The 24,795-nt window shown below is 38.3% G+C and overlaps 1 protein-coding gene across 1 annotated transcript in view; it reads left to right on the top strand.

Moving 5' to 3' along the window:
- Positions 1-24,795, top strand: part of ADCY2 (adenylate cyclase 2) — a 203,583-nt gene that overhangs the window by 121,238 nt on the left and 57,550 nt on the right. Inside the window, exons 5-12 of the mRNA XM_057370791.1 lie at positions 12,323-12,471; positions 13,487-13,598; positions 14,648-14,775; positions 19,341-19,499; positions 19,894-20,026; positions 20,347-20,523; positions 21,647-21,690; positions 24,001-24,081. Coding sequence (XP_057226774.1) covers positions 12,323-12,471; positions 13,487-13,598; positions 14,648-14,775; positions 19,341-19,499; positions 19,894-20,026; positions 20,347-20,523; positions 21,647-21,690; positions 24,001-24,081 — 983 coding nt within the window. The remainder of the gene's footprint in view (positions 1-12,322; positions 12,472-13,486; positions 13,599-14,647; positions 14,776-19,340; positions 19,500-19,893; positions 20,027-20,346; positions 20,524-21,646; positions 21,691-24,000; positions 24,082-24,795) is intronic.

Below are 24,795 nucleotides of genomic sequence, written 5' to 3'. Positions count from 1 at the left end.
AATGCAAATGTGAGCCTATAGATGAGGAAAGCTAGCTGAAACCAGCTGAACTTGTTATCAAGTCACATTTCCCTTACTGCTGAGAGAAAAACAAACTTTGATGTGCCGGAAGATGTGAGGTGACTGGTCTGGGTAGTTACTCCTGCCCTGAATTCAGTGAATTTTGCCCTGCTGGAAGAGCTGTAGGTTTGTGAAAGAAGGATTGAGCTCTTTTCTGAAACAACTGTTAATATTTCAGCATACAGTCTCAGACAAAAGCACTAGGCTTCCTTGGAGACTGCAAAAGGAAAATGGTGTGGGAGAATAGCAGAGGAACTAATATTTCACCAGACAGATAAGATACAGACCTTTATCTGCCAAACATTAAATAATAATTACCTTGTGTATGTGTGGTGTCATTCTTAAAATAGCAGCTATGAGCTAAAGGATGAGCTTCTGCAATGGAAGTTTCTCTCCAACAGCCCAAATACAAAATAATCTTTTGCTCMCAAATAATTTATAGGATTTGCTCACTGCATGAGCTGCAGTCYATACAGGTATAGGCATAACTGCAAAGGCTTCACCTGCTGGACCASTGAGAGATTATTCAAACTTTTAAGGCACATTTGGTATGACAGAGCATGACTCATAGGTCCTTGGATGGAATAGCTGCCAGTCTCACGAAAAAAAGATTTATTTACATCAAAGTTAACTTAATAAGTTGGAATAAGTTAACTCTTTGGCCAAGAAAAATTCAGAATTGCTGATAAAATACAGGAAATACCAAACTTGAAAGTAAATCTCATATTGAGTCTTTGTAGTGCAGAGTTTCCTACATCCTTCTATAATGTCCTTCTAGTTCMACAGCTTCCAGTGGCTTCCATCATTGAAACAACCTCAGCAAGTCCCATTTGGGTCTCTAGGAAATCTTCCTGGCAAGAAAGTGGGAAATGCTGAAGTCATGTGCACTGCAGCAGACTAATATCTCACTTCTTCATGGTTTCTCTCTGATTGCTCCATCCAGTATTCTGAAAGATTCTTTCTGCTGCAGCTCTAAGTGACTCTCATTTAGATGGATCCACTTGATTTAGAGTGAAGCATTCCCTTCCACTCACACCCCCAGGGTAAAAAGAAACCCCAAAACAATTGTTTTATTAATACTGATATTGCAAACTGMAAACAATCAGGTTCTGCAGTGACCTGAGCTGAATATTGTAGAATGGCCCTGGTTTATCAGAGCACATCCATGTATTGAGTACACATTCTGTGGATTCCTGGCAGGACTCAGTATTTGGATGTTGCTAAGATGTGCTGGATGTGGCAATGCCAATGTTGTTGAAGACAGCTGTGAGGCTCCATGGGGAGGAAACTATTTTGCAGTGTACCTTGGACTCAGGATTGAAAAAGGAATTAGCTCCCACTTTCTTATTAATAACAATAGTGTGCTAATAAAAATGCAAAAATATTTTATAGCATTTCTTAAAACAAGTGGCTAGAAACATATAGTAGTCTCATTTTTTACCTTTTTCTTAAAACTGTATAATGTAAATGGTGAGAAAAGCAATGCCAGTCTGGAAAGGAAGTACCTAATCTGTAACTGTTGCTAATATCATACAGGAAGAGTTTTTATGCAGTAAAAAATTTCACCAAGAGGACCGGAGCAGGAACCAAGTATGAAAATAAATGTCTTGTTACACAAAAAGTGTACATTTTTTGTTCTTTTCTCCTTTCTAGGAATGATGGTTCCTGTAGCTAAAATAGTCAGTATTATGAGCCTGTATGCAGAGGTTTCAGTGGTGGATAATAAATTATGATCCTGTGAGTCACATGGTAAAATGTTATCACTTAGTATATATTACCTTCTGGTTTCTTTTCATTTTATCTATTTGAACAGCAACACAATCCTACTGTAAACATATTTTTCTCATGGATATATCTGCTAATCCATGTTTAAAATGCAGAATTTCAAAATGAATCAAAGTAAATAAAGGCATTGGGCATATTGATGATGTATGCTGGAAATAATCAAAACCAATGGTAGGTAAAGAAGTCACAAATTATTCCCAGGTTTCTAAAATGGTTGGAAGTTATTTAAGTGCAGTAATTACAGACTAGATTTAATTAATCTATAGCATATTTGCCATTACAGATAAAGCTGCCAAAATCAATCAGCTGCAGCTTTGGTGTTTTTTACAGTATTCATATTTGTATGTACAAATGYGCAGGCATCAATGTGTAAATCAGGATTCCAAAACAATAGATGCAGAACATGAAATTGGTAAGAAACAGACCTATTTAAACCTTCAAAATTTGAGGCCAAGAATTCAGACCTAATCCCTCCAGGAGACAAGCTATGCCCCATCTTTGACTGCTGAAGGACATCAGCCAAATGTCTCTACTGGATTGCACATCCCATGAGAGAGAAAGAGGAAGCAAGGCAGCCCTTGTGCAGGAGCCTGGGGATTAGGGAATTCACCTGGAGCACTGCAGAGACAGGAAACCTAGTACTCGCTTCAGTGATTTTTAAACAGTTTCATTTTGGAGCAAATTAGTTTTACTTGAAAAGGCTGCTAGGGCTCTACCTTCAAAATAACTTTAACTCACTGCTAAACTAAATCTCAGTGGGGATGGGAAGAGAGTTGAGGTCTCATTTCGGCAGAGGGCTGTTCTGATGAAGGGTTGCAAATGGAGAACACTGTGTAACCTATGGATCTCCCATTAAATCTTGAAAACCTCTGGAGCTGACAGCCCCTTTCTGCCCCACTGGCCACTGTGGCTCTGTGCAGAGCCTCTGCTGGTGGCCACAGGTTGCAGGGGGCTGAGGTGGTGAGTTGGCAGCGGAGTCATTGTGAATCCCTTCATGTCAGCCAAAGCTTCCTCCAGCCTACTCTAGGGCACATGAAAMAACCATGGAAAAACCTGCTTTGTGTGCAAAATCTTAGCCATTGAGCATCAAAAAGTTATCAATCCAGGGACCAACAGTGCCCCTGCCCAAACACTGCTGAGAAGGGAGCAGGCAGCTCCTGGAGGCTGGAGCCAAGCTGGTCTGTGTGGAGGATCCCCACACCCAAATAAGGCACCCTCACCCCTGAGGGGCTGTGACACATGGACAMTCCATGCTGGAGCAGGGACACCCCTGAGGGCACTGCAGCCCAGCAGAGATGGGGAGGAAAAGGGCAGCAGGAGGCACAGAGAAGCAGAAGTGGTTGAGCACACAGTGACAGAAAGAAACCATCACACTTGCTATCTCAGCTTCCTCCCCTGCTTGTCACCTCAGCACAATAACCTTGATGGACAGAGCATAATGCACAGCAAAAATAGGGAAAACTGAGACCAGGAAGTGCTGAGGATGGATGGTTGTGTAAGTGTCCATCTCAGTGTTTCTCTTCCTTTTTTTATTTTTTTTCAAAACTACAATCAGCAATGAGAGGTTTGTTATTGTTTACAGTAAATAAATTCTATTAAGATTAGCTGACTGCACACTGTTTTGCCCACAACAGAGTTCCAGGGTCTTAAAGGTGCCTCCTTCCAGCCCGGAGCCAAGGACCTGGTGGCTTTGTACAGAATCATAAGCAGCACCCTCTCCTGGGCATGTTCTGCTTATGTGGCCTCCTCCTGCAGATCTCATTTTTCTCAGTTGCATTTTTAGGATTCCARTTTTCTCTGTGCCTTGCACACACTGACTCGGTGCCTGTCTTCCTGGGACAGACTTTCCCTAGGTGACAAAGCCCTTGAAGGTCTGGTAATTACCATTCCTGTCTTTCTGTGATTGTCTGAGTTCCTGTCTGCAAACTTATATGTGTATGTACCTCTGGAACATAACACAGGAAACACTTTGAAAATTGTACACACAGTAACCTGGAAAATGTTCAGGAGTTCTAGAAAAGAAAATCAGGCTAATACTAAAGGCTTGCTAAGATTTTTACTAAATTTTGTTTTGTGGTTAGGCTAGTATTGAGTGTTTGTTAACAGTTTAGCACGTATTTGCCATGCAATAAGTTCTTGCTTCTTCTCCCTGATCAGAGTCCTCAAAAAAAAAAAAAATAGGTCTGCAGGTTTTGAAAACTATTTTTCTTGTTTCTTTTTCACTGAGAGCAAAGTTTTTCATTGAAAACTTTCTATCTTTAGTAGCTGGTGAATATTATCATTAAAGAGCAATTGTGACATTTCTACCAGACACATATTCTGTGATAAGCAGAAAAGAAACTTTCATTACTGAGACAGAAATATAATGCAAATCATTCTTGTTCCCTTTTATTTAGACCATTGTAAGGAAACAAAAGGTCTTCTTTATGAATGCAATAACAGCCTATACCCTCCAGACATCTGCCTGTTCTTTGATTTCCACCTAGCGTGAGTCAGCTTCCCCTGTCTTCAAGGCTAGGAAGTGAGCTGCTGAATGAATAGTGGTGCTCAGAAAAGAGGTGCTAAAATATACAGCCTGCAACATTAAAATTTATCATCGCTGTTTCACAAGAAGGAGGACAGATCCTTACTGTAGGTTCACTTTTCGTTGAATTATGGGTGAAATAAACCCTTAGAATTAGCTTCTAGTTGAATAAACTTTTTTCTCTATTTAAACTGACTCTTGACTAAACTAATAGAAAGACTGACTGTTTTGATTAATTTCTATTGCTCTCTGGCCCGGCTTCTGACTGCTCTGTCTGACCCACTTTAAACTGTTTATGAGCTCCTGACAAGTGCAGCTGGGTGACTGATTCTTGGTTTTGATCCTTATTCTGTGTGATGACTAACATTTGATCACTCAAATGTGTGTATCCAGTAAAATATTTCCAAATCACCCATGAAATACAGAAAGAAATCCTTTCTTGCATATTTAGTTGGAATTCTGTAAGCAGATGGCTAAAACACCAGASGCAATGTCAGAGGTACAAAAAACCAGTTTAATGCCTTTTAGAAGAGCATGGAGAAGTGATGCTGTCCGTGTACTTCAGATGTGGGCTTCTAACTTAAATGCAATGCTGTGCCTTAGAAATAATTTTGGTTTTGCTTTGGATTTGATGCTTTCAACCACAAGGCATGGCTCTAAACTGGGCAGATGAACAGGAAACTTCTGTCTTTGAGGAAAGAAGGGACTGMACTGGTACCTTTCAAGCAGTACTTTTGAGTATCTTCCCTGTCTCATGGATGGTTTGGAAGAAGGGAAATATGTAAAAGGACAGATGGGCTTGGTTTTCTTCATTTTTATTGAAAAAAAGAGAAAAATTCTTATGAAAATTTGAAGTGAGTCGTGCTGGAGTTAAAGGGTTTTTTATTTAAAAGAATGGTATTGAGCAACTGCCAGGCCTGTAATACTTCACCATTATTAAAGACTGATATAGTAACAAACATGTTACTCTCATCAAACTGATTCTTTGCAAAATGCTGCTCCTGTTCATCAGTTCTTGAATTATATAAAAATTAAAGCAAGAATTAACAGGATCAGACAGAAACAAACCGTGAAATTCTGTCAGTTGATGAACCAGCTCTGGCTGTGTATGTTGGCACRGTCTCTTTCACTCCATTGTTTTGCTATTTGGTGACTCGTCACTCAAACAGCTGCAGGACAGACCCCATCTTCTGAAGGTGCAGTGAACATCGTTTGCAAAATTAGTCACAAACAGCCTGCATATGCAAACTGTAATCTCTGCACAAACATTAAACATCCCCTCTGTTCCATGAAGGAGTTTGTCTTTGCCAAATATGTGGTGAGCCTGTGAATTTAAATGAGCTTTCAGTCCCCTGTGCTGAAGCAGTGGTGATGCTTTTGCAGAGCTTCAGTGTTGTTTGGAGGTGACTGGTGAGATGGCAGCTCCAAATTCCTGGAATTACTGCACAGCAAAGGAGCTGGGTACACAGCGCAGATTATTTGGCCTGCAAACCCTTGTCTGTGCTTCATCTGGAAGTCTGAATTGGCTTCACTGCTGTTGGGAAGGGAGCAAGCCATGCCACTGATGTTTTGCCATGGCAAAATTATTTGAAGACAAGAAGCCCCTTTCTGGAGGCGTGGCTGGAGCCCAGGGACAGACTGGGGACAGCAGCTCCTCTTCCCCAGCCAGGGGCTCCCKGGCAGCTCTGTGGGTGCAGATCCCTGTCTGGCACCTCTGTGGGCTTCGTTCTGGCCTTGGTCCAGTTCCAGCACCTGGGTGGACACGTCTCATGGCCATCTGAGCTGGTGACCTCAGCAGCCAYCCTGGACATGACGCTGGCAGCCCCCACTCAGGTCTCCCGTTCTCACAGGAGCAGCTCCTGGACGGCCACTGCTTGTCTTCTGCAGAAGAACTTCACGAGGGCATTTGAATTTCATGGCTGGGGAAGTCGTGAGGAATGAGAGGATGGTGCTTTCATTCCCCTTGAGTGTGTTGACTTTTAGGTGTTGATATTGTGGCTTCTGGCATTGCCAGAAATTTCACCAAAAGGATCATGACAGCAAAAAAAATCTTATGGTCTTATGGCAGTGTGCTTGAGGAAAAACTCATTTTCTACAGGAAAAAAAAAATTCAGAAATGCTAGCAAGGGGGGAGCCATTTAGGAGAACAGATGAGAGTTCATACCTCTGTCATCAGGAAAGATGTTATCTGTGTCATAAAGCCTGCCCTAGCCACAAGTAAAAGCAAAAGCAGTAATTAGACATATAAAAAAATGGTTCATTATGACAAAAGTTTTGATATGTAGGGGATTTCTAGATGTCAGGAAAAATCCTTGATCCTTGTCTGGTTCTGTCAAGGCCAATAAAAGCGTTTTGGAAGAATTCCCAGAAAAAAGCTGTCATAATCAAAAAAGGAACCGCCACTAGATAGAAACTGTATAAACAATCAGTATGAAATAAAAGATTYCTGTGATGGTTTTGTATCTGAAAAGAAATAGAGTGGTAGGAAATTGAGCAATACGAAAATGTTTTTCAGTGTTTAATAGGAACAGGTTTGGGTTAAGTAACTTTCCAAAATCCAGAGATTTCAGTAAGATATTCGATACAATGATGCTCAGTATGACARTACTGACACTCCCCCTCAAAAGAGRATTTTGGCTGGATTTTGAGTGGAGTAACTGGAATTTATCAGAGGAGATGTTCAGTTCAATGAATCCTATGTGTATCATGTTCTACAAGAATCACGTCTCATTGGTCATGCTATTATGATTTTTGTGTTAATTATCTTGGAGGTATGAAAAGACATTCATAGACAATTTTTGTAGAAAACATAAATACTGGTCTGATAGTAAATATCAGAATATAGAATACTTTATAAACAATTTTAATCAGGAGAGCTTATAATAACTGTCTGAAGAGATGTAAATTTAACAGAGTTTGGGGCATAGCTAGGATATTGTAAGGCTGCAACTATGCACAATGATTTGGAGACAGTAGGAGAMATGGAACAGTAGACAGGAAACTTACACAGAACATTGCACAGTGTAAATCATGAGCATGTTGAGAGAAATAAAGCAGGAGGGAATGTGCATGTGTGTCTTTGTTTACTGGAGCCAAATTTTAGGATTTGTGTCAAAAATCCCTTAAAAATGTTTGAAGGTTGTTGAGGGTTTTGAGAAGAGAGTGTGTGAAATGCTTAGGAGAAGGAGATTTTTGGACCGAAGTTTGTTTACCTGATCAAAAARACAGTTAAGTTATCTGTGTTTACAGAAATAAGAGTGGAGACATTAATCTCAAGTTGAGAAAGGTGCATCAGGGCCAAGACTTCAAAGCAAGCAATACAGAGCACATTTTTAACAGTTTTTAACAGTCCAGTTGATTAACCACTAGAAGTTGGTGAATTCTCCATCTCTTGATGTCTCTTTAATCAAGAATGAATACCTTTCTTGGTGTGTGTAACTAAAATCAATTTATTTGCCTCAGCACAAATAATGAGGTTGATGGAGGTTATTAGCATAGTCTAAATTTAGGGTGATAATAGCATGTAATTTTTGGAAATCTTCCCTCCCAGTGAGCAGTCCAAGTTAGCTTTAAGAAAAAACAATTTACAGCTATTTATTCTTGTAGGTGTATTTTAGAGTATGATCATGAGGTCTGGGTAAACAGTACCGTGATTTGACAAACAAATACTCTGTTGATCACCATCTCTATCAGCTTCTTGACTGTTTCATCATTTTGTGATCAGGAATCACAAAATTAATTTCTTGTAGGTTATTTCTTTATACATTTCAAGGGCAGCTGAAAATTTGATATTATTTGTGTTTATTTGTAAACTTTGAAGCAGGATGCATGCATAGGCTAATTGCTTCTCGATCTCTTACTGCTTGACTTACTGACCCGCTTTGTCAAACTTTCTAAACAGATTAGACATGCCACAGGAATCTGAAAACAGAATCCAACCCACAGAAAACCGGAATTCAATATTCAGTGCCCTGAATGACATTGAAAGGGACAAAAATAACCCTATATAGGATTATAGGGACAAAAATATCCCCATAGTCCTTTCTGGATCTATTAATACATAGTTTTGCTGCAGACTTCTGGAATGGCAGAAGAAGCTTAACAACAAAGATGGACATTTCTTCCAGTAAGACCAAAAGTTCCCTGCAGAACAGACAACAGAGAGCATTACTCACTCAGAATTTCRGTATTAGATTCTGTGAATTGCCTTGATGGACAGTTCTCTCCACTGACAGCAAGGCACAAAGCTGATTTTAGTGCAGTGAGTCCTATCAGACTTCCTTTGTTTCTCCTTGATGACATTCTGTTGCCTATGTTATTCAAGAGATCAGACTAGATGGAAGAATATTTGGCCTTTAAATCTGTATATTGTTAGATTTTTGCTGCAGTAAAGGGTTGATAGCAGTGTAAGCTGGTACCAGTGAATCAGTACTGGTAGTTTACATGAGGAAACAGGAATGAGCAGAAAGGTAAAGTGTCATTGCCTCAGGCCAGGAAGAGGTTGGTTGGTGAAATATGCACTTTAAAGAATGTCCTGTACTTAGTATATGATGATATTTTGCTTTTTGCTGCATTACAATGGCATGATACGGTGCAAGGTACTCAAATGCAATTGRCACTTTGCAGAAAGCAACACAGTGCTATGTTCTTTAAATGAGCTGTGCTAACTTGTTCTAGTTAAGCAAGCAAGTGTAGTTTATCAAGCTTCAGGGGAGTGGTGTGAACTGAGGCTCACTGCTCAAGACATCTATCTGTGTATTTTGGGGAAAATTCTGACAAAGAAATCAACTTGCATGTGAGAAATGGAGAGAACAGGGACTCAAGTAACAGTTTTGCATATACCACAGAAAATCTTCAGGTGGAGAATGCAGGGAGGATGTCTGCTTGCTGCCCTTCTATTGGAGTCCAGGTAGAGAAGAAAATAGTACTTCACCCTGGAARGCACTTCAGTGTTGTATTCAGTACAGATTGTGGGCTCCATCTTTTAGACATAGGACTTACAACCTAAAGTGACTTGAACAATTGAGAGGATAGCATAGTCCCAGGAAACATCAGGAAACAGTCAGGAAAAAGTCTTGTGTGCATAAATCCCCTGGATAAGATGTTAGGGTCATGTTATTAATATTCTAGGGAAGGAAATTTGTGAGGAGATTTTCTTTATTGTCATAGCACAGCAGTTTCTCTTTCACCACAAGCAGGTATTCTTATTTTCAGTCTGAAGACTTTTAAATGGTACCTCTTGACCTGCATTCAGAATTACTTCAGCTTTTTTTCTTACAGACTGTAGCTCTGAGAGTGGTTTCTCTGTCTACTACAAATAAGGAATTGTTTTGTCTCAAAGTTGGTGTCTTGTATCTCAGTTCACCTAGTTTTTGATGTGCAGATCTTCAGTCTTTTGGTACAGAATGGAATCTATTATCAAACACAAAGCTAGCATCAGCAGCAGCCTTGATYTGTGGTGTTCCCAGCATTGTTCCTGTCTGTAGGAATTCCAGTGCACATCAGGCACGACAAGTGGTTTTGATCCTTCCACTTTGCTCTTTTGAGCCAACAACAATGACAAAATAGGAAGGAAGAGATGTTCTTCCATGCTTTGCATTTCTTAGGATCTTTAGCTGACCAGCCCAGCCAGTCTTTGTAAGTAGTTGATTCACCTTCTTTAACAACTGTCTGTTAGTGAAAGAAATAAAAACTAGCAATCCACATTATCACACAAGTGATGACTTCAGGATTGAAGTGTGAATGTTTGAAGCCTGCAGGATGGAGAGGGTGACTGTGTGTGCAGCTGGGCATGGCAAAGTGCCCTGCAGTGTCCTTCACCGATTGCAGTACTCTAAACCACCTCTGGTTGGAACCTTCCCTTTTATACAGTGGAAGTGAAGGAAGGAAAGCATCCTTTGGAGGGAATTCTGGTGTGGTGAACAGCTTCACCAGGATGTTAAAGCAGAAAGGAATARTGGACTGGCCTGAAGAGAAAAAGGRGGTGAAATATTCCATCTCTCCTTGTCTCCCCTACAAAATCAGGACATTGTGTTTTCCCTTTCCTTGTATGATCCTTTAGCTTGTAGTTGCTGCTTCCTGTGAAAACTTCTTCTCTTGTTTTTTCTCTTGCTTCCCTGAAAACATTTGTTGCTTTATGACCTTTAGCCAGCCTCTCAGAGTTTCAAAGACGTAAGCAGTAACCTGGACACTGAGTGTCTGCATCACGGTGTGTCTGGAATCATAACAGTCATAGGAAGACAGTGAACCAGCTTGCATTTACTGTCCATGGTACAAAAGGAGTATGGTGATGTAAAACTGTAGCTAAGGGCACTCATCTCCTCATTAGCTGTGTAATTATAGTTATTAGCAAGTCTGAACAATCCTGTGCTGTTAGATAAACTCAGAAGAGTAGGTTTTCATTGTGGCAAAAAATCGGTTGATTGTACAGATATTATTTACAAGTTAGCAAAACACCTCCACCAAGCAGCAGTGGAAGTGAAACATTGCAAATGAATACAAGCAATGAAAATACATTGGTCTCTTGGATGTGAACTTGCTAAAATGCCTAAACATACYAAATTAATCTTGCATTTAAGAAATAAATTATTAGCTCAATATTAATTAGCAGCAAGGCAAGATTCTGTCTTGATTCACTGAAATAGCATTTTTTTGCCAAGTATGTGCAGGATCAGTTTCGCAGGGCCTCATGTAATTGAATGCTGTGCTTAGAAGTGCACAAATGCTGTGAGGAATGTGAATTTTTCATTACACTTGACAGAGACAGATAGCTGAGGTAGCTGCAAATATTAGAAGTCTATAGCCCCGTTATTGCCCTGCTCTACTCGAGGTCTTCAGACCTGAACAGGAGTAATTATCCCAGGCAGAGGATTGGATTAATGGCTACACCTCTTGTGGTACCTTCATGAGCAGAACTGCAAAGKCTGCAAAAATACTCTTGTGAGCCAAAGAGAGTGCACCTTTCTGAGCCATACCTGAGGATCATGCACATTTTGAGGTTATCATCTTTTCTGACACAGCGGTTTCTCTCTCTGACTCTGTCAGGGGCTTTTTCAAATGCCTTCCCCCTCCTCACTCGTTCAGCCTTCTGGTTTTTATCCTTAGCCAGAAAAAGTCTCTTCTGTCTGCCTATGAAAAAGCAGGAAATTCTTGTTCTGTTTCAAAACTGAGTATAATAAAGCAAAAAGATTTTTTTTTTTTTTTATAGTTCTCGTTGAACTGTATCCSAGTGAAGTAGGAACTCATTGTAAATCTGTCACAGGTAAAAAYGGCAAAATGAAAGTGTCAGAGAGCTTTGCTAGAGGAAGACCATAATATCAAGTGAAGGGGAAGATACTAATAGCAAATGATGAGGAAAAATATGTAGGGTTTGGGATTTTTTAATAATCAATTTCCTTTTTTTTTTTTTTTTTAATATTTTGTTGAATGCCATATTAAACTAAGGAGATACCAGCCATCAAAATGCTCTGTAAAAGTTCAACATTTTCCGTATTTTCTGTGTCTCGATTTTCTCTCTTATTTTCAGGATAATTGCTAAAATTATGGCAGTGAATTTAAAAAAAAAAAAAAAAATTAGCTTACCCTTGCCTGATTTAGACTACATTTCCCTGCAAATTCTCCGGACTGGCCTTGCGACTTGTGTTTCATTTGCTGCATCTTACTCAGATATTGAATACATGACTGTACCTAGTTCCATCAAGTGTTAAGTTTTTCTTACGCTTTTTCTAATATATACGAAACCTTGAAGAAGGCAGGTTTTATTTGGAAATGTGAGTATATCTGTGTCACACTCTTCAAGGAACTGATTAACTTTGGAGTTCATACCAGRCCTCAGCGCAGGCCTCATCAAAATGTTCTGTAATATTGACAATCGTGTGTGCCTTGCACAGTATTGATGCCATTCTAACTTTGTTCTTCTTAAATAAATTGTGGATGTTTCATTTTAAATTTTAGGAGCGTCTTCTGCTGTCTTTGCTGCCTGCTCACATTGCCATGGAAATGAAAGCAGAAATCATTCAGAGGTTACAAGGTCCAAAGGCRGGCCAGCTGGAAAATACCAACAACTTCCACAATTTGTATGTCAAAAGGCACACCAATGTGAGGTATTGTGCTGTAATAAAATGTATCCACAAAAAAAAGTTGAAAGAAAGTGATAAGGGAGCAATTAAGAAAATATTTTTTCAATATGCTTTTCATCAACTTAGTAGGTGGCAWCTCTTCATTTGATCAAATGTTGAAAATTTCATGTTCCAGAAGAGCGATAAAGGTGATACTACAAAGGAGTTTTAAGAAAAAGCTACACAATAATGGGCTTTTTTTTTTTTTAAAAATGTCTTCATTTTTTAGTTGAAGTACCAAGTCTTTTTTTTCATGTTCACTCGTAAAAATTGTAATTAATGTCAGTGGTATTATTCTGATTTTGCAGTTTTTTAACTGGAAAAATTTCTCAGGATTTATATCAGGTAAACAGAGGCAGCTGTATCACATACCTACCTGAGATAAAATATTCTGCTGACAGATCTAATTATTTATTAATTAAAAATTTCTCGTAGTTAGAAAAATAGATCACCTTTTACTTCAGACATTCTTTCTCCTTTATAAGTTTTTTTTCCCCTGTTACTTTTTTTTATTGGACAAGTTAATTCAAATGATATTCTTAAAAACTGCATTTTAAAAAATATTGCAGGACTTTTGAGGAAGCACAAATAGTGTTTGAAATAATTATATTGCCATTATTATATTGCTGATTTGTGACTTGGAAYAATATTTCTATTTTTTAATACTATAACAAATATAACTATTATATACTTAGAATAGAATGTTTATTAATACCTAAAAWTATAGGTATACCTATAAAGGTTATACCTGAGAAGATAATAACTTTAAATATTATTATACATTATACATTACCTTTAAACACAACACCTATAAAGGTAGATATAGGTTTACCTATAAATATACCTGTATTTATCGCTCAACATTTAGCAGTGGCAGTTTGGGGTGTGGACATGCCCCTATGAAGTCCAGAACRTTTACTTTCCAGTTTTGCTGTAGATTGATGGATCTGAGTCCTGCASAAGGACGCTGTGACCAGGATTCTGTTTGTTTCTCTTGTAGCATCCTGTACGCCGATATTGTGGGGTTCACTCGCCTGGCCAGTGACTGCTCACCAGGGGAGCTGGTGCACATGCTGAATGAGCTCTTTGGCAAGTTTGATCAGATTGCAAAGGTGGGCTTCAACGGGCTGCTACTGGWAGTTTAAATAAGAAAGTGATCTTTAAAATGTATTTTCTTCTTGGGGACTTCATGCAGCATTTCTGAGACTTTGSCAGGAAGATTGGATTTGAAACCTGTGAAGGAAAAAAATCTGGCTCTGGTCTGAATGCAACAGTGCATTTCTGCCAGTGTGAGAGTCTGTGAAACCCAAAATAGCTCTCTAATAGGACCAATAGAGACAGCTCATGGTGCCCAATAAAGCTTAATGGCAGATGAACAGTTCTTTAAATAGATCTCTTGCAATAACAAGGATTAAGAAACTCAAGATAGAAAAGTGTGAGTCAGTTTTGTGATCTCAGAAAAAGCATTTAAGAGACTGAAGGAAAAGAGAGACAATATTGATCAAACCAATTTTGGTTACTCACCGCAGCCTCTTGATTACTCCAGAAAAGAATCAAATACAATCAGAAATTTTTTTTTTGCTTCTTTAGGTGTAGTTTTTATAAAAATTTAATCAAACTTCATGTGTGAAGGTGAAATGAGAACCTCAGAACAGATAAAAATTTCTTCTGTTTCTATTAGTTAAAAAATTTTTTTCCAGTATTGTTTTTTAAATAATAAAAATCTTTACATGGCCTTAGAGTTTAAAATATAGAAATACTATTATTAAATACTATGCTAGCTGCTGGAAGTATTCCATAGTACATCTTCAAAGATGTAAATGTGGAAGACTAYATCTTTTGATTTCATATTTCAAACAAAAAGGCCTTATTTTGATTGAGGACATGATAGTTTGGCTCAGTTCTTTAATCTCAGGTGTGAGCAATGCTGCATATAAATGCTTTGCAGTGAAATTACTTCCTAACTTTTTCTGCCCAATTAAGACCATACCTGATAGAAGGATCATCCATACAAAACTCTGCATTTCTGTTTTAGCAAGCCCTGAAACCAGCTTAAATAGAAAGATTTTGCTAATATCATTTAAGTCAGTCTTTGTATTTCAGTAATCATTTATGTATTTCAAGTTGAAAGTGACCATCWCACCTTGCTTTTTTCCTCCAGGAAAATGAATGTATGAGAATTAAAATCTTAGGAGACTGCTATTACTGTGTTTCTGGACTACCTATATCTCTTCAAAATCACGCCAAGAATTGTGTGAAAATGGGACTGGACATGTGTGAAGCCATTAAGTAAGTGCCAAACTTAAAAAAAAAAACCAAAAAAAAAAAAAAGAAAACCTTAAAACCCAATTTCCTTTCCCTAAAATCACAGTATATCCAGGTGAGCTACACTTGGCAAAAACATTATCGTGTGGAGGTCTGGGTATTTGGGAGTGGTCTGTGTGATTTCTTTATTTCTCRCCAGCTGGACTTTGATATTAAAACTTGTTATGCTCTTCTGTAAGTTTAAGTTCCAATTTTTGTGGTTTTGTGTAGATTACATTAATGATGTCCATGTAGCAAAGTAAGTCATATGTGGGTGTGCACCTCATCATGAAATGGACAGCAGTGTTGACCAATGTCAGTCTTAGTGATTAATGAAGTAGCCATGCAAAATTGTTCCTCTTATCCTATAATACTACCCTCATAAGTGTATAATTGGAGTYGCAAGAGGGTTTTGGCTTTTAGTTACCTAGTCTTTTGATTCCGTCCAGGGTAATTACTGTATAGGTAGGTTGATTAAAGCAAATTTAGTTCTTTTCCCTTTCATGTGTACATGGAAAAGCTGCAGTATTTGTGGAAACTAAGATTTTGATCTCCTTTCTTCAGTAATGTTTTGTAAAACTAACGTCACTACAGGAATCAGATTGCTGCACTCTCTAAAATGTTGTTTCTTACACAGTGTCCAAAGAAATCTATTTTTTTTAATGGTACTTGGCRTACTTCTCCTTGCCAAGCATTAAAGTCTACAGATTTGGTCACCTTAGAGTTGTTTTCATTGGAATCTTTCTGTTTTTCACTTAGACATACAAGAACAAGATCACAATTAAACCATTTGCTTCTCTAGCACACTAGGAACTAAAGCTACAGTCGCTTCTGTAGAGTAGTTAGTAAAAGTGAGCAGTTAGTCCTAAAGTTCTGCCCCTCTCCCTTGTAGATTGTCTTAAAAATGTTGGGATTTTCCCCCAACCTTTGAGTGAAAATGAGAGYTTTCTGGTTTACATTCCAAAACATCTGTGCACTGTGTGAGAAATGTGATTTAAAAGTATTTGCAGACTTTCTAATCAATGTGTTGCTTTGTTACTTAAGAGAAAAAGGTATAGGAGGTCACAGGCTGGTGGAAAAACAGCACTAGGCTTGAGCTGTAAAGTACCCCTCAGAAAGAACCAAAGTATATCACACATCATAATGCAATGTTTTACTTGAGCTCAGAGAGCAATCTGTCAGTTCCTCACACTTCAAAACTTCCAATTTTCTCTGAAATAACTTTCTGCTCAAGCTGCTATCAAGTATGTTCATTGTTAATGCTRTAAGATCAGGTTCTTGGTGAGAGCAGCCTTACAGACTAGAAAATTATATGTTAGTTGTAAAACGTATTCTGATGTGACTTTATTACTGTAGTCAGAAACCACGATGCTCCTGTAGACAGATGCCTGATTACCACAGCCTGTTTACAGAAGAAATGAGGAATCTGTACCCTGTGTTTTCAAATCCTTTCAAATCATTGTGTCAAGTTTTGCAGCMTGCAGGTGAATGAAAATTGCTGATTATTAATCAGCTCCATATTTTGTTGTGTAATTGCTACATCTTTGTCTGGAAGCATCTCMTGACATACTTCTGTGCCCTGTAAAATGAGGAGTGGTAATGCTCTTGCTACTGGAAGTGTGTCACTCAATACGTTTGACTTGCTCTATCTGAAACATTTCTTTGTCAGATAGAAATTATGGTTATATTCAGTCACTGAGGTGCAAACTGCCCCCTCGGTGCATAAGATACTGAAATAGAGTAGTTTGCTCCTTACATTGGTAGTTCCATATAGATTTTACCCCCTGAGTAAGGTTTCAGTTCCAGTTCKCTTTGAAGCAAAAAAGGAGGAATTCTGCCAAATTGCCAGGTGATTGGTACTACAAAGTCTTATCCAGTCTTGTTRCCTAATGATGTGTAGCYCCATTTTGAGCAATTCARCTTCACTATGCTATGGATTGTTTCCATTTAAACGTGGATGGTACTCCCATTGATTAATTGCTTTGCTTCTCTGCTCTATTTTGGAACAAATCCAATGTTTCTTACAGTCTGCAACCGGTTTGCTCAGGAGTGGGATCCTCCTTTATCAAGCCATAAATGCCAGTGCTGCCCATGATGTTGAGAGCTGGCCACCCTAACTGGGTGCTTTAAGGCCAGAGCTTATCTGTTAAGGCCAAAAATRTTCGTGTGTGAATATATGTGCTGTTTTCATTCACCTCAAACTCCACCCCCTTGTCTGTCTGTGACTTCCTTATTTGCGTGTTTCTCAGTCACACATTCTGAAAAACTTCCTTTGATTTGGAAGCATGAAACAAATTCCATTTCAGAGGAAAGTGAATGTAACTGTTGGATATGAGATGGTTATACTATTTTGAATGCTAAATACAAAATTAAGTAATTCTTTTAGGTATGATTTCATTCCTGCAGGTCTGATTAAAAAGGAAACCATGCTGTTAGAGCTGGCAATTTGCAAGGCACTAAATGCCTAAGGCTCTCTCAATATGTTAAAGTGTGTGGGACAGGGTTAGGTGAKTCTTAGATACCTTATTCCAGAAAGACAGATGAATAAATCTCAGTTAAAGAGTGTAGATGCTTTCCTAATGCCCYGAATTCTTGCTTGTTCAGAGAGACCAGGGGAGCAGAAAATTAAATAAAGGTAGGATGTTTCAGATATACTTCTGTAGGTAAAGCAAACATCCTCTGGGGATGTGATAGTCTACATCGTCGAATGCATTCAGTGCCTGCATTGTCATAGCAATTGTTCAAGGAGTAYAGGACAGAAATAGTAAACTTTAATTGGATCCAGAGTTACACTGCTTATTTAACGTCTTCTGTGGTTTCTTTCATTTGTGAGACAGCAGAAAAGATTCAGTTCTGGTACAATTCTGCTTGGTCCCCTGCTTAACTCCTCAGAGCTTATTATAGAGCAGACTTTATTCTGCTTGTTCGGCAGAATATGGAAGGGCAGTGTTTTTGCAAGCACTTGTAGAGGATAAATGTTCCACTTGCATTTTGCCCAGTTTTGTAAAACACTTTTTCCCAAAGTGCTGGGCTTGTGTCATATCCCTTCTGCAGAGCAAARTGGTGTTTGTCATTTGCCAACTGCTTACAAAGGTCATTTACAGGCAGTTCATTTTCGAGTGTGTCAACTACACAAGAGCAGTGTAAAATGGCAGTGTGAAAAGAAATAGCAATAAACACTTGGTAGAGACTGAAGGAATTAAAATACTTTCAGTCACGATCCTGTTACTTTCATTTCCAAGGGAAAAAACACTTGAGATACTGCTTAAATTTAGTATTTACCATATGAAATTAAGCCTGCTGTGTTCTATGTTCCCTCTAAAAAAAAAAAAAAAAAAGAAACCTGCCACCTTAATTCAGTAATTCAGAAAGTACAGAACTGATGATTCTCATCACAGAGATTGAAGACGTTGCTAGAACTAGCCATCCAAATAGTATACAGGAGCCATTTGGGCTCCTTATTCTGTCACTGCTTCTTCCATTAAGATCCCAAATTTCTCCCAAGTTCCTTATTAATGGCTAGGTTTTGGGTCCACATGAGTTTGGGTTTAAAAAAGTAAATCCAGTTATGATCTTCCCATTTCTTAGAGCTGTATAAGCCTGTAGATGTCTGAATTAGTTCTGTTACTCTTTACATATGTCTCAAAATGACCTGATCATTTGACATCGGTCACCTACCTGTGATTCAGAAGAGCTGCCTCTGCAAAGATAAATGCCTCCCTTATGTGTAGGGCTCTTGTGAGATTTGGGCTGGGGTGAAACAGGTACTTAACTCTGTCACTGGAAAGGTCAGAGGTTTAGTTGTGCTCTGGACAGTGAGGGAAGCYTTTCATTCGCTGTATAATGTTCCAGTGCATGCAGCATTCACTAAGCATGGAAGGCTGCTGGGCCTGTGTTCTCCACAGCCTGAACAGCACTGAGTCCATATCCCCAAAGAAAGTACAAGCTCTAGAATATCCTGAGGTGCTGTGGTTTTTGTCCTTCCTCTCAGATATGACAGATATGAGGTCTCTGATACAAACACTGGGATCTTCAGATAACAGGGTGCGTAACTGTAGTTCCAGACCTCCAAAAGCTGCCAGTCTTTAGGTTCTACCATGATACTAAACATTTCCACTGTTCATCACAGCCCTCCCAAATAATTTCAGATGAATATGAAAGAAGGAAATTCAAACACAAGAGTTGAGAATTTATATTTCTACAAACTGTTGCAAGTACAGATAATAGGAAAGGTAATATATRTAAGCATAGCATTAAAAGAATGGARTTAATGGTAAAAAGAAGTAAATGTTATTACTGTTTTTAATACCAATTTCATAGAATCATGGAGTGATAGAGTGTTTTGGATTGGAATGGGCCTTAATGACCATCTAGTTCTAACTCCCCTGCCATGGGCAGGAACCCCTCCCACTASAGCAGGTTGCTCAAAGCTCATCCAGCCTGGCCTTGAACAYTGCCAGGGATGGGACATCCACATAATTTGACTGGTATATCGAAAGAAAACCAAGGGCGTGTTGTGCACGTTAACAGAGGCTTTATTCTCACCTCAGGAAGGTGAGAGATGCGACTGGGGTCGATATCAACATGCGCGTGGGCGTGCACTCCGGGAACGTGCTCTGTGGTGTCATCGGGCTGCAGAAGTGGCAGTACGATGTGTGGTCCCATGATGTCACTCTGGCCAATCACATGGAAGCTGGAGGAGTCCCAGGGTAAGAGGATTCTCTGTTAACCTTTGGACACGTGGATTTTTCAGTCAGGGAGAAATACASGCACCATGTCTTAAGCCATCAGCCTTCATGGAGATGCCTGAACTAATTCTTAGGTGCTGTCTTCAGATTTAAAAAAAAAAACAAAAACAAAAACCAAAACTGGGGCATTCAGTATTTCTTGTGATTTAAGGAGCTTTTTTCTTTTTTTTTTGTGTAAGGAAACCTTTAGATTTATGCCCATTAGAACTTCTCAAATTTAGATTAGAGAAGCTGTAAATGAAGTAGGCAGCCTGTAAAAGATGTATCTATAACAAGTAAAAAAGGTTRAGCAGGTTCAAATTATGCTTTTGATTGGTATTTGTGACTTTGTCATTCTTTTAAAATATAATTTCAGCCGTGTTCACATCACCTCAGTCACCTTGGCACATTTGAATGGAGCTTACAAAGTGGAAGATGGGGATGGAGATGTGAGGGACCCATATCTGAAAGAACATAATGTTAAGACTTACTTTGTAATCAATCCTAAGGTTAGTAGTACTTTTCTTTTGTGGCCAGTCATACTTGTTTTTGAGCAGGACCACTAATCTCTTTATTGAATAATTCACCACAATAAGATATTGATCAGAGCTATTACCGATGCCTACAAATACATAATGTTTGCATTGCAAATGTTTCCCGCTCTTCAGAAATAAGTCTCTGATATTTCCCAGCAATATCATTAAGAATTGCAGGTTCTCAGCATCTCGCCATTCTAAGTCCCTAATCACAGAGATCTGTGGTGCTGGATGATGCACTGCTGCWTCATGAGCACAAAGGCTGACATCACTTTTTGTCCTCTGTCAACCAGGGAGAGAAGCGGAGCCCTCAGCACCACATTCGACCTCGGCACACTCTGGAYGGGGCCAAAATGAGAGCTTCGGTCCGCATGACCCGCTACCTGGAATCCTGGGGAGCAGCCAAGCCTTTCGCACACTTGCACCACAGGGACAGCATGACCACTGAAAACGGCAAGATAAGCACAACAGTAGGGGCCTACTTATGTCATTTCATACAATATAATACAATTTCATACAATAYAGCAATATTTGAAAGGATGTACATTGTAYRGGAGCAGCATGTAYGGTGSCTGYTCTYYATCTTGTGGAAAGATACTGTGAACRTAAYRCCAGAATGCAGCACCTTTAGGAAGGAAATTCTTTAATAGAGAGAAATCCCTTGAGATTTGTTGACTGTTTAGCAACATTCTCCATTTGGAACATGGTCAAACCTGGAGCAAAGGCTGTGAAGTTAGAATAATCCCTTTGGTGCCCGGAGTGGCCTTTATTCAGAGCTCTCCAGGGACCAAACCCATGCTCAGTGTAACATCTGTTTTTGAAGGTGCACCTACAGCTCATCAGCTGTGGTTGAAGTCCTGAGTTTTAGGGTATTATAGTGCAATGTTTTATCTCTTGGAGTGAACAGATTTGTTTTTAATTTTGCTAACATTGTTTTACTGCTGTCAGTAACATGCTGTCAGTCTACAGCTTGTACTTGATTGTGTTATCTTCTATTTCTGAAAAGTAAATGTGTAAATTCGGATAGTTTTCGACATTGGCATTCAGTTTTCTTCCTGTACATATGAGAATATTCTTGTTCAGTAAATATAGTGCATCAGAATGTGGATTGTGACAGGTTCATTGTAGGAAGCACCCAGCCATCAYTATTAATCACAAAATAAATGTGGCTGCGATGGCTGCTGTTGCTATTAATTAAAAAATAATGATCATTGTCTGTATTTGGCCATTCAGGTTTGTTTTTTTCAAAAACACTTAAGATTGGTTTTTTGCTGAAGTTGGCAAGAGTTTGGSCTACATCCAAACAGTGGTGGCATTGAAGTCTTTCTGGTAAAGCAAAACACTCCTGGATTCAGACTGTTGTATTAGTTTATACCATGTTTATTCTGATAAAAGAATTTTATTCCAGGTCACTCCATCTTCCATGTTTGGCTGTATTTTTCTTTTAGACAGTTTTAATCTAATGCTAGGAGTATTTACACTAGAAACTTTTGTCCTTACATGACCTTTTTTTCAACACTATTTCTAAAGTAACTTAATRTTATTATAGTTTACTGCAGTTAATAGGGGTCTTCTTGTTTGTTTGTTTTTTAGGATGTTCCCATGGGGCAATATCATTTTCAGCGCTGCAGAGAAAGGTAAATCAATCTTAAAAAATTACTTATTCATAGAAAACTCATATAAATAAATATATATTTGTTTGTGTGCTTTCAAACGTTGAGGGCCATTTCTCACGCAGACTGTTTTTTTTATGTAAGAGCTCATACCGCATACATAAAGAAAGGCTATGGRAACAGATTTGGCAGACATGTTACTTATGAATTGCAAATTCACTTCCTGATAACAAATTGCTTTGTTCTGAATTGCTGTGTTGGTGACCTACTGCAAACCAGGTTCCCTACCAATGGGAAGAAAATTATATATGGGMAAATTGGGAGGAAGCCCAGAGAGGGGTAAGAAAAGGGAAGATTGAAAGGGTTATTAATAATTTTTCTTACAACAATTAATAATAGACATTTTATATATTTGTTTAATTGCTTTGTGTTGTGGTTTATTATTTTAAAGTCTTTAGTATGTTTGAAATAATAGACATTCAAAAGGTATTTTGTGGTCATTTATAGTGCTTCTGCTACACAAAATGTTTGCAAGATCACAACAGCTTTGAGTTTTCATGTTCCTGCTCAGTACTTTGATGGCTAGGGCCAGATGGCGATATCATAAATACTGTGAAGTCATTTGAATTAATGTTTTAAAATTGTATTGTTATTGTCTTTGGTTCCTGTGCAATTACCTAAAATACTGCTGAGTTCCTAAAGGTGAACAAGCTTTGACTGAACAWGCATGATACTAATAAAAAGAGTCTAATTCTAAAACTGCACATTTACATTTGGACAGWATGTCCAAAGAATTTCTGTCAGTCAAGGAAAGACCATTGGAATGTGKCACTTGGAAATACTGCAGTTGTTGAACATTCTGAGGTGCTCTTGCTTTTTGTGTTTCTAAACTCCACTGCAGAACAGATTTAGAAAGTGCAACAAATGTGACTTGATGCCAAATTACAGGAGTTTCTTTCGTTACTGGTGTTTAATGTCCATAGTGAGACAGAAATGTACCTGGGATTCTAGATAAGCTAATCATTCCCACGGGAGAGAGCTGAAATGGTCATAAGAACTTTGAAAATCAGTATTTTATTAGAACATGAAAATGTAGGGTTTGAAGCCTGACTCTTATGCATTACAGGATAGTCTTCTGTTGTTAAGGATCTTCCAAGAGGATTAGCTGYTGTTGGACAATGTTTCCTCATCAATCTATGTATTTCTCTTAGACTGTTAATRCGATTGATTTCTGTGAAAAATGAGTAATAAACACTTTCTTACCTAAATTCAATACCATTGAATAACCACAAGATCAATTGTGTTTTTTAAAGTTCCTCTAAGTACACTAACACAACTTTTGTATTAATTTGAAACCTGTAACAGGGGAAATAACCTGAWAACTCAGTGTTGAGGAAAACCCACGTTACTTTTGACAGGGTTCAATTTGTAGRTTAGGAACATTGTGGTGAGCAAAGAGTCAAATTTCAGATCTAACTGTTGATTTCTTACAAAACACAGGTTTAAAGTTAGTATTGTATTTTTCAAATACACACATCATCTGTCAATATTTGAGATACTACATTTTCAAAAAAAGAATAACTGGTAAGGATTGATGATGTTTGCAGCATCTTATGYTAGCAAAACTAAACCCATTCTGATGATCCTCTCTTGCATTCATGTTGAGTCCAGTAAAAAGAAGAGATTTTTTTTAATACAGATGAGTTACAAGGCGCATAAATAGAGAAATATGATGTGTGCTTGAAAATTATTTCAGACAGAGCTCAGTTTTCTTGTTAAAATAATAAAGTATTTCCAAGAAAAACAGAGTTAGCAGGAATTTAGCAGAGAAGACATATTATGCCTCAGTGCACTAATACATTCTGCTCTTCCTACAATCATGAAAAGGTTTTTAAAAAATAACTGCAAGAAACAGGAATGCTTTATGAATTTGAGCATATTCCCATTCTTTTTCATAAATCCGTAACTGTGGAAGACTTTCCTTAGGCCAGAATTTCTTGAGCTCTCTTGGTTTTGATATTTTATGAAATATTTTCTTGTGTTTGTATTTAAGTGCTCCCTAATAGCAAAGCTCTAGATTTGTGAGTGTGTGTGTGTCAGACTTCTGTAGCTTTTGATGGTTTTTTAAAAGCTTATTATGAGAGTCATTGTTCCTGATGCCTGTAGCTGCTATTGCAGTACAAATGYAAAACATTTATAATATTTATCATTTTATTATTTTATAACTTAATTTATAGTTTTATAATTTATAACAAATGTTAAAAATTTATAATAAATTCACAAGTTTGTGATAGCTGTTGTTTTTGAAGTAACTTCCCACATTTTTCCTTTCAGAACAAAATCACAGAAAAGAAGGTTTGAGGAGGAACTGAATGAGAGGATGATCCAAGCCATTGATGGAATCAATGCCCAAAAGTATGGCTTTATCCTCTATCCTTTGTTGTGTCTAGCCATCCCAGCTCTGACATGAATTGCCACAGAGGGCAGTGTTTAGTATTTTTTGCTCCCACATGCACGCCAAGTGTGAAAAGAGTAAAGGTGTCACCAATAGTGGCACAGGAATCCCCGTGCATTTTGAAGATGGGCTGTAAAGTAACATTTTCTACAACATGAGATAAGACAGTGCCTGTGAATCACGATATGACAGAGGGATTGACTTGTCTCGATGTTCCTGGCAAAGAGAATTTTCTCTGTAACTGTGTCTGTAGACTCATGGCTGTAACACTGCAGATTATTTTACCTGAGAACAGAGAAGGAAGACACAAGAAACAACTGGCTCGGGAATCAGAATGGTGTGAAAATTGTTGCTTCCCAATAGAAACAATTCCTCAGAATCACAGTTYAATGTCCCTCTGTTTCAATTAGCTGGCTGATTTCTTAGAGAATGCTGATTTTGGTGACATGGTGGAATTGCTGGGCGAGTCACCATGCCATGTATATTTTCCTGTGTCCTGGGAGAGATGGAGGCAGTATCATATTCTTGTTTCCTGGTGGATAGATAAAGCTGACAAAGAAATCAATACAGGCCCAGAATAATTGTTCAAGCTTTTTGTATTTCTCTGATRAAATAAGGGAATTGCCCTTCCAAAATGTGGACAATAACTGTGATTAATTATATGTTTCCCTCCT

This window comes from Malurus melanocephalus, unplaced genomic scaffold (genome assembly GCF_030028575.1).
Source record: "Malurus melanocephalus ecotype Western Australia unplaced genomic scaffold, MMel_1.1 scaffold_133, whole genome shotgun sequence".
NCBI lineage: Eukaryota > Metazoa > Chordata > Aves > Passeriformes > Maluridae > Malurus > Malurus melanocephalus.
This window is presented reverse-complemented; position numbering and strand designations above follow the sequence as displayed.